Source organism: Eretmochelys imbricata, chromosome 15, assembly GCF_965152235.1.
Source record: "Eretmochelys imbricata isolate rEreImb1 chromosome 15, rEreImb1.hap1, whole genome shotgun sequence".
NCBI lineage: Eukaryota > Metazoa > Chordata > Testudines > Cheloniidae > Eretmochelys > Eretmochelys imbricata.
This window is the reverse complement of record NC_135586.1, coordinates 25,781,419-25,793,844: the sequence shown is the minus strand read 5'-3', so window position 1 is coordinate 25,793,844 and position 12,426 is coordinate 25,781,419. Positions and strand designations below refer to the sequence as shown.

General features: G+C 49.6%; 1 protein-coding gene across 4 annotated transcripts in view; it reads right to left on the bottom strand.

The window, feature by feature from the left end:
* The window catches only part of ABCB9 (ATP binding cassette subfamily B member 9), a 34,073-nt gene extending 23,224 nt beyond the window's left edge, over positions 1–10,849 (bottom strand). For 3 of the 4 annotated variants that reach the window (XM_077835096.1, XM_077835099.1, XM_077835098.1), the window contains exons 1-5: positions 5,962–6,286; positions 4,534–4,630; positions 1,778–2,461; positions 1,366–1,480; positions 66–196 (exon numbers count right to left, since the gene is read on the bottom strand). In XM_077835096.1, the coding sequence (XP_077691222.1) occupies positions 66–196; positions 1,366–1,480; positions 1,778–2,375 (844 nt within the window). In that variant the 5' untranslated portion in view covers positions 2,376–2,461; positions 4,534–4,630; positions 5,962–6,286. Of the gene's footprint in view, positions 1–65; positions 197–1,365; positions 1,481–1,777; positions 2,462–4,533; positions 4,631–5,961; positions 6,287–10,813 lie in introns of those variants that run through there. The other variant, XM_077835097.1, reaches the window with a different exon arrangement.
* Between the last annotated feature and the right edge of the window lie 1,577 nt (positions 10,850–12,426).

Here is a 12,426-nt window from a genome sequence, read left to right as displayed (position 1 = left end):
ACCATGCGAGGATGAGGCTGGACCGCTGAAAGAGGAACTGATCTCATGGATGGAGAGATACCAACCTGTGCGATTCTCATCAAAGAAACTTGTCTCCTGAGCGACCAGCGACTTGAAGAGGCAGTTGCGGAGTCGAATATTCAGCCTGGCAAATATGAGCGTAAAAACGCCACCCCGGATACCTGCGGCAAATGAGCTAATTGCAGATAAGAGACGTTATATAACAGTGTGCACAAAATCCACTCCTTAGCACAACATACAAGCCCCATCACACCCCAGACAAATATATCGAAACAGGGGCCAATGATAACACTTTGTACTGACAGTGCCTTTCATCCCAGGATCTCAAAGAGCTGCTGAGACAACTAATTTAGCCTGACAACACCCCTCAACCCCAGAGATGGATCTCATTATCCCCACTTTACAGATCGGGAAAACTGACACACAAGTGTGAAAGTGGCATGGCCAAGTCAATGGCAGAGTCTCAGGTGTGTGCTATCAGTACTAGACAAGGCTTCCACTGTATATGAACACTGTGCATCCTGTTTTAGGCAACACCCAAGTGTCAGGAGTAGAAACAAGAGAAATTTTTGTTACAAAATCCAGAATCAGGCCGATTTAACCTGGTTCTGGTAGAAACTAATCTTAAACAAAGCAAAAAACAAAACAAAAAACCTTTCAGTTGAGCCCTGGCCCCTTTCACAGTTTCAGATGGAAACCATGAAAAACTCCATGTCATTTCTACTGGCAAGCAGGGATGCACATGGCCATTCAATCCGGGGCTCATTCACCTCTGAACTCCAAGTGACTTAGGGCCGCAAAGCTGTGTTAACCAAAACTAACCTACACATTGGCATGACATCTGGTCCCTCTGCAAACTGCAACTGCCTATTTTGTGCAGCTGCCACCAGGGAAGAGTCAGGGATGGGCCAAAGCCTTGCCTCTGAATCTCCTCGTCCTCTGCAAGGATGTTTGAAAGATAAAACTAAACCAAGTGTTTAAGATGTTTCTTTCCCTACTCCCTCTTGAGTCTGTAAATATTGTAACAAAGTCATGGCCATCTAAGGCTTCACAGTTGTCATTCTGCTGCCACACTGTGGGCACTCACAACTGCGCAGCAAGAGCAGGGATTACCTACATCTTATGGGTCCACAAGGACACATCCCCGCCACCTGAGATAAAGGAGAACTGCTGTTAGCAGCTTCCCACCTGCAACACACAGCTGAGCAGTTCCTAATCCATCGAGCAGAGGTTCATATAAACACTAGCCAGTTCAGGACAATACTATGGAAGAAGGTTTAAACCTCAACATAATAAACTTCTTATAACTGAGGCACAAATAATCTCTCTGTCTATTGCAGTTACCTTCCTATAGCAAGAAGCGACATAATCACCACTGCAGTGGAAAACTGATCCATGCTTTTTTGGATGACTATGCCATCAATCGCCAAGCCAGTGTAATAAGGAAGGAATGTTTCCCCTGTATGGCAGAAGCATAAGAGAAGGTGGATTAGAACAAGAGACAGGGTTTCAAACACAGAGCTATTGGGTAAAGCAAAAGTTAGCAGTGGAGTTTAACTGGTTTCTGGGAACAGTAATATCTTTGAAGGTGTTTCTGGCCTTGATAATCTAGGCATGAGACCAAGATGAAAAGGTTGTTTAAGCCAAATATTTAGATTTCATCAGGGTGAACAGGTCGGATTTTTATAGAACTGATATTAATAGAAAATATGGAATTTTGATCTTGGCAATGTCCCTTTAAACTCTGTTCACCCACCCAAAGCAGCAACCAGGAGGAAGAAAGTGGCTATTCCGAGGAAGAGAGCATCTGGTTTGGTGTAAGACAGCAGCTTATGGATAGTGGCTCCTGACGCAGGAACAGGGCTGGGGTCACATATCTCCTCTGCTTCCGCCCGGGACTCCGAACTGACCCCCAAGGCCTCTCTGGAGGACGTCACAGAAGACAGCAGCTGCCACAGGCAGAAAGTTGCAGCCAGCGACACATACGTCCATGCAAACAAACTCCAAAACCAGGGGTCCCTAATGATCTTCCTGACCTCCGAGTAGAGCAGCAGTTTGACCAGGGCATAAATGCCCACCAGCAGGCAGACCGAGGTGATGAAGGTCTGGGATGCTTTCAGGCGCTTGGGGCCAGAGGTCGAGTTCTTGGCAACCCCAATGGCAGCGCCAAGCAGCAAGCAGCTCCTGTACAGACATGCCCCCCACACGTCCAACATGGAATTAAAGACGTTGAAGTGCTTCAGATCCTGGACAATGTCCTTGCCGCTATGGCTGTGCGCGTACAGCAGCGTGGTCACCAGCACGTCCACGCTGGCGAATGCCAGTGTGGTAGCCACAGCCTTCCAGACTCTCATCTTCAGCTGACCCTGGGGCGAGGTAGATTGCAGTTTGAGGTAGAGCAACTCCTAGTTCAAGGTAAAAGCTTCCATGTTAGTCCTTCCTGGGATGTGGAAAGGAACAACACAAGAATATTAGTGACTTTATGAAATGGCAGAGATGGGGACCAAGAGCTATGGAGCACTGTGGTTTAGTTTCATGTGAGAGCTCTGGTTTTCCCAGAGGCCAATTCCCCCTCCCAGATCAGGATACCCCAAGGTGCTGGCAGAAGGGGAGCCCACAGCTGTACAACATGCCTTCATGCAGGCCTGAGTTTGATCCTGCTTTTCAGGTTGACCCCATTGTTCCAATTTTTAGGGCCGAGAATTATTTCTAGGCTACAGGTCGCATCACGGTGTGTTTTCAGCTACTCTCTTCAATGCCAGACCAGCCCAATTCTCAGCACCACGGTGTTAACAATAGGTTCCAGGAGGTCCCCAGAACATGTTGTCAAACAAATTGTTTTGAAATGTCTCTGCAATGCCTCTCCGTTTCCTCCATAGGAGCACTGTGTGGTAAAAGGAAACCATCAAGATGGACAGGCTCCAAGTTGACATGCACCATCCCTACCCCCAGAACCTATATTTATTCATGTTTCTTGGATGGATCAGGTCCCTGAAGCCAGAGTGGCTGCAGTTAAGACCCAGGTGACCCTCAGCTCTCCAAAGACATGGTGGGTGTGCGACAGGAAGCGTTCCCCCACGCCTCTGCTGCGAGCTCCCCACTGTGAGCCAGCAAGAGAGAGAGGGGGCTGGTTCTTTGTGCCCACACGAAAAGAGCTCTTTAATATGATTCAAGAGGGGATTTGCTGCAAGAGATAGAAGTGGGTGGCAGAGGCTAGAAATCAGACAGATGGATGGATGGACCCCAGTTTCTAGACACTGAAGGGACAGCTTGCGCCACCAGGGCTGGTTATTGTCCAGGGCAGTGTGAAAGCGTAAGGTGTGTCCAAGCGGGAATGCAGCAGCCAACAAAAGCAAAGGTAGAAAACCTGCCCGAGGGCGCCAGCAGCCCAGTGGACTATTTAAGCCATGAGCAGGGCATTTCCTGGCGAGTAGAAGAATAAATAATACCGAGCTCTTCTCTGACGCTTTTTATCTCACACCTGCTTTCCAAAGGAGGGTCTGGAACATTATCCACATTTACAGGTGGACACTCAGGCCAAAAATATTTCCTTCCCTTGGTTGCTAATAGCACATTAGATTCAAACCAGGCAGCACCCGAAAAGTCTATTTTACTCTACACTACTGATGCTGTGTTTACTCCTGGCACTTCTCAACGAAAATAAACCGGTTAGTTCTGGTGTCCCTCTGCTCCCCACATCAGTTTCATTCCAAGTGTCCTGCACGACCCCAACCTGTTGTCTGTTCGGGTTGCAAAAACCGTCAGATCCTGACAAAACTAAGTTTTCATAGACAGCAAATGAACTAGTCAAAAAAGATAGTTCAAATGCAATCTTTCAAGAGAAAGAAAACCTAAAGCCTGGACCTACATTAGCGCCTTCAAGGAATAGCTGGTGATGCTGAAAGCCATGTGCTCTGTTCTGATCATCGGGCCTGCAAATTTATCCTAATTGTGAGCTCAGCTACGAAAAGTACGTGAAAGGTCATCAAATGTCACAGTAACTTATAACAACAAATGTTAATGGAAAAAGGTATGAAAGGGAGACAAAAAGATTGAATTAGTCTAAACAAAAAGGCCATGTTGATAGAATCCAGTGATGCCACTGAAATCATGCTTGGTAAAGACAGAAGATGTGGAACCAAAAATTAATGAGCCAAGACTGGGATATCCAATAGTAGACCTAATTGGTAGACAAAATAATGAAGGGCTGGGCTACTCCACCCACCACTCCTTCTGGGGGTCCTTCAAGAAAGAGACTTAGAGGGAAGGGGGGAATAGAGAAGAACAGATGGTGTCTACTGGAGTGAGCTTTACCATCATGGCTGCCACCCTCACCATGTCCTGGAACCCCAGTCCTTGTTGGCCTTGATCCCGAGAGATGTCCTGACTGGAATGGGCAAAGAAGAGGGGCCCAAATAAGACTTCCTTTCTGCCAGCTCCAGCTGAATCCCAGATACCACCTGGGATGAAATGGGATCGGACTTTAAGAGCAATCAGCCCATCTCAACTCACTGCTTCTCTTTCTCCCAAAAGGCCAGTTTTTACCATCTTCGATACCATCTAAGAGACTGTCAAGCGAGGGGCTTTTCCTTCTAAAAACTCTCTCCAGCTAAAGGGAAAGGGAACAAACAACGTTGTTAAAATGAAAGCCTTACTGAATGCTTCACATTTCAAATGCTTTAACGGCTTTTCCAGATCTTTAATAAAAGGCTAAAAAACGTAATGGCATGTTTGCCATGGTGCTAATCAGGCTGAGGTCTCTCTATACTGAACCCCGAACTTTGTTTAACGCTGTTTAACACTGAACAGTGACTGTGTTATGTTAACCTCTTTGGCTCATTCATTCTCTATCTAAATTAATACACCGGCTGAAAACACAGTCCCTCATTAAATGCCAGCATGTTCCTGACCCCAGAGGTCCTTACTATTTTCATTATAAACCATACCAATGCTTTACAAAATTCAAAGGGCAAATAAAGTAACAACCTGCTCACTTCAACGCCTCTGTCTGTTACTATGGCGATGGAGCACTGGGACAGAACCGGTCCTTCCCTAGCAGTTGGAGACCAGGACCAACAGGACAGCTTCATTCTCAGTGCTCCAATGCGTGTGTGACATGCCCTGGAGCTGGCCACTGGAGGTCAGGCTTGGGTTAGGTCTGAATTAGCTCAGTACCTTTCTGAGGAAAGTTTGGAGATGAAGGAAAGTTGTGGCTATTAAGCACCATCTACTCTTAAGGTTGCCTGTTCATAAAATCTTTGGAGTCTGGAGCAACAGAACAAAAATACCTAATGTCTCAAGAGCCACAAACCCTATGTTTACTTTTCAGTCTAAAATCTAAAAAGTGGCCTAAAATGTTGCTAAATCCCAATTCCTTCCAGGCTAAGATGAAATTCATTTTTAGGCAACAAATTTCAAAACCCTTGAAGTTTCTGTTGGAGCTTTTCTATTGAAAATACCGATCCTACGGTGGCAAACCAGTCCTCTCTCACCCTTTTTCCAAAGGAATAAAATAGGCAATCAAATGCCTGAAATATTGGATTTCAAACAGTCATGAGAGCAGGCAGTGTCAATCACCACTGTCCATAAAGAACACACTCCACAGTCTCAAAAACACTAGAAAGAAGATTAGATTACTTTCCCCTGCTGTGTAATACAAAATGGGGCATAAGATCGAAGAATGAGGCTTCTCCCCCAAGACTGGGCAATGAGAAACCCAAAGCCAGAGCGATATTAACAAGAAGTAGGTGTTGGGGATACTCTGTCTTAAAATGTGTATTTATCCAAGCACAGGGTGCCATGTTTAATTTAACACAAGTCACTGCATGTAACCGACAACCCAGGGCTAGCTCTGGGCAGCACCAGCACCAGCCACTTCAGGGGTGTATTACTCAGTTGATTGGACTCCGAAGAATGCGGGGTCCGTTATTAAAATCTCACTGCACAAATGTGTGCCACTGCACTTTCCCCGGGTCCTGTTCGTGCCGGTGCAGTCGATTGATCCAAAGACACGGATTGGCTCATGCTGTTGCACAAAAATAAACATTCAGGGTCCGATTTTCAGGAGAGCTCAGCATCCAGCAGCTCCCATGTAGGCACCTAAATCAATAGCCAGAATTTCAAAGAGAACATTCATTAGGGGCCTAAATAGGAGCGCCGCTCTTTTGAAATTCTGGCCCATGCTAACCATCTCTCATTAACCATCTGGCTCCGCCTACTGGATCTGCAGGAAAAGCACCATAATGGCTTTCTAGCTTAACCACCATTGGAGCTAGTTCTCTTGAGCCGAGGACTCCAATTTGTGCCTACCTGATCCTAATGCAGGCTCTGCACCAGTCTGCGCCCAGAGCTAACACTGTGCAAGGGAGAGAACAGGAATGATCAATCACCAGCCAGCAGATGAGGAATTTCAAATTGCACATGTCCTCCCACGTGTTTGTATCGTGCCTAGCACAACGGGGCCCTGGTCACCATGGGGGTCTGTGGAGGCTAGAACACAAATAAATAATGAAGAGTAAATGCTGTTTACCAGGTGGGTAGAATAAGGAGCCTCACAAGAGGTAGCATGGCCATGCCCTGGGTTAGAGTAATCAGTGACTTGACTGAGACCACTGAAAGCATTATTTGTGTGAGAACCTTCTCCTATGCAGCTCTTGCAGGGGTCACAGAAATGCGGTCCCTTCTGTGTTCCAAAGAGGCTGGGGGAAACCTTTCCTCTAATGAAAGGTGCCTGTGACCTTTGATGCCCATTTGGAACAGACAGGGCCTTTGTACTAGAGGCCTCAGCCAACCTCATGGTTTATCACCTTCATCTATTATTCAGAAAATAATTCTCTAACAGCTTGTCTAGCCGTGGAAATTGATCGGCAGAGCTATAGCAGAATAGTTATGAATGACCGGAATAACACTTACTCCGCTTTAGCTGTGTTGGTCAATTTTCTTGGGTAGACAAGCACTGAGGGGGGCATTTTTCTCAAAGGCACAAGGGAGAATTAAGCACCCAACTTCCTGGGGCAGTGAGTGGGAGTTGGGCACCTAACTGCCCTTTGTGCCTTTGAAAATCTCCCCCTAACTTATTCGATCTGTAGATTGCTGTCCACTACACATGCAGTGACCCATGCCCGCTAGCAGGGTCTGTTCCTGTAGGAACCGCTAACGATCCAACCAGCAAGAGCTGGGACGAGCAGAACAACTTCCAAATACCCCGGTGCCAGATCCCCATCTGCAGGGAAGTGCTCTGAACCCCCCCAGACATTGACAGCTGAGTAACCCCAGCACCAGCTCCACTTAATTGATCTCTTGCTCTGTTTGGGCTTTGCCCCTTTTTGGTGCTAGCTGGTCTCAGGACCCCTACAGCTCTCTCCAATCCTGGCCATCTCCCTGGCTCAGCTCCCCAGGGCAAAGGCCTTTGTCACAAGCTTGGCATCATCAGCCTCTCAGGCTGGAACCCATCCAAAACCTCACCCCAGCACACCCCACCCCCAGTGAGGAGGATCTGGAATTCAAAGGGAGCCCAATAGAGACATTTAGGTTAGGCCAACCTTGCAACACGCGTGAACCCTGGAGAATGGAGGGTTTCTAGTTCCTTTACAAATGTTCCTTCTATTTTCCTGGGCAAAGCAGTAAATGCTGTTTGTCTTTCCACCACCATTAAAATCTGCATTATACCCCAAATTGCAGCAGGGCTTCCTACAGAAGACAGCACCAAGGGCAAGCAAAGGAGAAGAAAGCAAGCGGATGAAGGTCTGTGTGTGAAAACTTGAGGACATAAGCGTCCAGCAGCAGGGCTGGAGTGGCTGTTTCACGGCAGGATTGGGACCCAGTGGAGAATCAAAACTAAAGATTCTAACTAGGAACTCAGCCACAGACTCTCCTGTGTCCCAAATAACCTTCCAGAATAGAACTGGACTGACATATTATCTATGGCATCCAATAGCATCTGGACTCCCTGTGTAACAGGTACTGGGTGCAGCTCCAGTAGTTGGAACCTTGATAGTTTAAATACTATTTCAAATAAACAAAAGTGACTGAATGTCCAGATCCTCCTAGAGCAGAGGTGGGCAAACTATGGCCTGCGGGACCATCCTGCCGGGCAGCGTGGCGGGCTTTGGGGCTCTGCTGCTCTGAGCAGCTTGGGTGGAGGGGGGGTTTGGATAAGGGGCAAGGGGTCCCGGGGGGCAGTCAGGGGACAGGGAGTGGTTGGATGGGGCAGAGGTTCTGGGGGGGGGGCAGTCAGGGGATGGGGGGTTTGGATAGGCGTGGGAGTCGCGGGGGGCCTCTCTGGGGGTGGGGGTGTGGATAGGGTCGGGGCAGTGAGGGGACAGGGAGCAGGGCAGGTTGGACAGGTGTGGGAGTCATGGGGGGGGCCTGTCTGGGGGCAGGGACGGGGTCGGGGCAGTCAGGAGAAAGGGAGAAGGGGGGGTTGGATGGGGGTGGTCAGGGGACAAGGAGCATTGGATGGGTCAGAGGTTCTGAGGGGGGCGGGAAGTGGGAGGGGGTGGGACCCAGGCTCTTTGGGGAGGCACAGCGTTCCCTACCCGGCCCTACATACAGTTTCGCACCCCCAATGTGACCCTTGGGCCAAAAAAAAGTTTGCCCACCCCCTCCTAGATGTTAGTTGCATTGGAGGCTCTACTACCGTGGATTTCCCAGCTTCTGTGCATTAAAACCACCTATTACGCTGAGACAGTTTAAAAAAAAACAAAAACAAGCAAATTGCAGTGCTTGTCAAGGATGTTGGATTGACAGCGCCTCCATCCAGCAGCTATGCCAACTCCTCCCCACTGCCCCACCAATGTGCTCCAGCCCTGCGGGGTGGGGATGGGGGGGATTCAGGTTCCATGCGCCACTCGGCCTTTCTGTTGAGAGTGTCCTCAGGGGTGCCAGTTAGTGCCAGCTGTAATGAGGACACCTCACAATTAGAGGAATTGGACTGAGACCCACAATCTCATTTCCTACGGGACACTAGAACAGGGATCGGCAGCCTTTGGCACACGGCCCGCCAGGGAAATCTGCTGGCGGGCCGGGATGGTTTGTTTACCAGCAGCGTCCGCAGGTTTGGCTGATCACAGCTCCCACTGGCTGCGGTTTGCCGTCTCAGGCCAATTGGAGCTGCGGGAAACGGTGTGGGCTAAGGGATGTGCTGGCCGCCCTTCCCGCGGCCCCCATTGATCTGGGACGGCGAACCGCGGCCAGTGGGAGCTGCGATCGGCCAAACCTGCAGACGCTGCAGGTAAACAAACCATCCTGGCCTGCCAGCGGATTTCCCTGACGGGCCGCATTCCAAAGGTTGCTTATCCCTACACTAGAACAACCATCCAGATATAAGGACTTTTGGTGACAGTCTGTGCTTGTTTCAAATCAGCGACAAATCCTAAGGCTAAAAACCTTCATATCCCCTCATCCATTCCTTTGGCCACATACAAACTCCATGTGATGCAGAGTTTTATAAATATGATTTCTAACAAGTGCCCTGTCTCATCAGACTCAAAGAAAAGAGAATATATAGCAGATTAGGGAAAAGGCATTTGCCTTTTGGCTAAAGTGATAGAAATTAGAAACCAATTACAGTCTATTTGACCTTGCTTAGCCAAATCAAAAGAGGAAAACAATTGTAACAAACGAATTGCTTGATATGCCACATTAAACAGGTCTCAATAAAACAGTCTTGACTTGCACATCAGTTTTGGAACTCTACTGTTATGATGTTACTGTAATGAAAGGAATATAAGTTATGTTACTCTTTAGTTTAAAACGAAAGTTTGTTGATCACATAGACTTTTATAATGAGCCCTCTGCAGAATTTTGTTTTGGCTAGAGCCAGAATGGTGCTTAGTATCATAATTCTAGTTCATGTTCCATTAATAAAGTTATTTCACAGTTATAGAAAATGTTGTAGAAGACTATCTAAATGTGAAATTAAATGTACTGGTGTCATTAAAGTGAGCTGTAGCTCACGAAAGCTTATGCTCAAATAAATTTGTTAGTCTCCAAGGTGCCACAAGTCCTCCTTTTCTTTTTGCGGATACAGACTAACACGGCTGCTATTCTGAAACCTGTCATCGTTGCTGTTACTCCCTTTATACTCCCTAACGACAGACTCACTGGAAGATTTGTAGGAAGAAAAATGAACCTTTGAAACACCACACTGTGGCCCATAATGACTATAGCACCATGCCGTGAACTCAGAGCCGGGTGTCTACCTATATTGTTTTGTTGCAATGTTAACGTGGGGGGAAGAGGGGGAGAGAAGAGGGGGTGTGTCTGAAGGGGGACCAGACCAAATAAATACAATTGACAAGCTACACAATGCACAGCACTTATTGCAAACGGGAAAGCACAAGGCGCCCGATTCTGATCTGGCTCCTGACCCGGACTCGAGTGACCCCTGATTTGCACCATATTAAAGGAGGGCAGGATCAGACCCAGGGATACCCTCCCACCCTCTCATTCTGACAGCGGCCAGGGCGTCCGAGCTCCGATCTGCGCCAGCAGACGCAGGCAGAGTCGAGTCCCCCGTTGCCCTGGAGCAAAGGGCATTAAGTGCATGCTGCAGCCGCCCCGCAGATGCCCGCCTGGTTTGATCTCTCCAAACACCCCGTCATCCTGCGGGTCCTGCAGCAATCGGCAGCGAGACTCTGAGCCTCTTGCAGCCGGGGGAGGGGGAGCCCCAAACTCAGCCACCCCCCCCCGCCCCTTGGGGCGGGTACAGCGAGCTGCCCCTGCAGACAGAGTCCCAGACCAGGGAGGCTGCAGCGCCGCGTGCTGCCCCCGGGGCCCCGGCGGCTCTTACCCGGCTCGGATCCTTGCGGAGCCGCCCGGCCCTCAGACCTGCAGGGCAAGGTCGGAAGTGGGAGGAGCCTGTCCGCGTGACATCATCAGGACCCTCCCACCTCTGCAGCCGGTTGGGGGGAGGGAGGGCTGGTCGTTGTCCTAGGGTGGGGGCTGGAAGGGAGGCACCGCACCCAGGTTGCAGCCACGTGCCTGGCCTGACCTTAGAGCATCTGGGGCCCTTGGGGAGGGACCCTGCCCTGGCCCCTGGCTTGCACCGGCTGCTTGAGCGCAGGAGGAGCCGGGGCTGCAAGCTGGGGCTTGTGCAAATGCGTCCGCCTAGTCCTGGTGGGCTCCTGGCCCTACGCCTCCTGGCTGCCCCCCCTCTGCCCCACACAGGGCTTTGCACTAGGGTTGCCAGTTTAGGTTGGACGTGTTCCTGGAGGTTTCATCACATGACACTCTTTGATTCCTGGAGACTCCAGGACAATCCTGGAGGGTTGGCAACCCTGCAGTTTGCACTACGGGTTGCTACACAGGGGACCCTGCTGCCATAGCCCTTGGCTGCAGCCTCCAGCCCTGCGCAGGGGTGGATGGGCAGGGTGAGGGTAACGTGCCCCTGGGGATCCACAGCTGCCAAGCTTGGCTGGAGCTGTAAACACAGGGTGCAGGGCTGGGGATCAATGCTGGGGACCTCCTGCTACGTCCCTTGAATTTTAACCCTGCACTAGCCAGGGCCTTCCAGCTTCCTGCCTGGGTTCAGCTGCCAGGGCCCTAGTGTTGCCCAGACTCTGTTCCTTTTAGGCTGAACGAACGAAATGGTGATGCTGATTTAAAGTGAAAAGCAAAGCAGAGCAGCAGGCCGTGGGCATAATCAACGCAAGCACCTATGCCGTGTTCAGGGCCTTTGTACCAACCTCCCTACCCCCAACCACCCTTCTGTGCCTCTGTGCCGACCTGGCAACTCACAGCCCTCTCCAATCTTCCTTTCAGGAGCAAGGGCAGAGGGTGCGGAAACAGCACCCACTCCCCCGTGGGAGAGAGTAGGAGAGAAGGAAGAACTCATGGCTGCACTCCTCTTGTTTCAAGCTCTTGGGGCCTGCGGCTCCCCGGTCAAAAAGGCCTCACCTTGGTGTTTATCCTCCAGTGAAAGCTTCCTTCACTCCCCATTTTTATATGTCCTTTTCATGGGGTGAAAATGTTTCTGCAGCTGGCCCAAAGGGAAAGTTCAGATTGCTTTGTCCATCGTGAAATCAATCTGCTTTCCCTGCCACGGTAGGATCCAGGGATGATCTTGTTGTAAAGAGGCAAAATGAGTTAAACTAGGAGTGTAGAGAAAACAGGTGTAACAAACATGCACGTTGCCCTGGCAGAGTTACACAGCAGGTCAAGACTGGAATGAGCCCTGTTCTCCCATGCACATCTCGCCTTCTCCTGGGCGACTTGGGCAGTGTTACAGAGAAGAGAGAAGTTCACTAACCAGCTGCACACGCCCTTCTTCCGGTCCAGCAACAAAAGTCTGATCTAATTTACCCCACACCACCACACAGGCAGCCCGGAAGGTACACAAATTAAAGAAGTTATCATCTACAAAAAATGTCCAAATGCTTTATTCTTTACAGTGCTTCCTTAGCC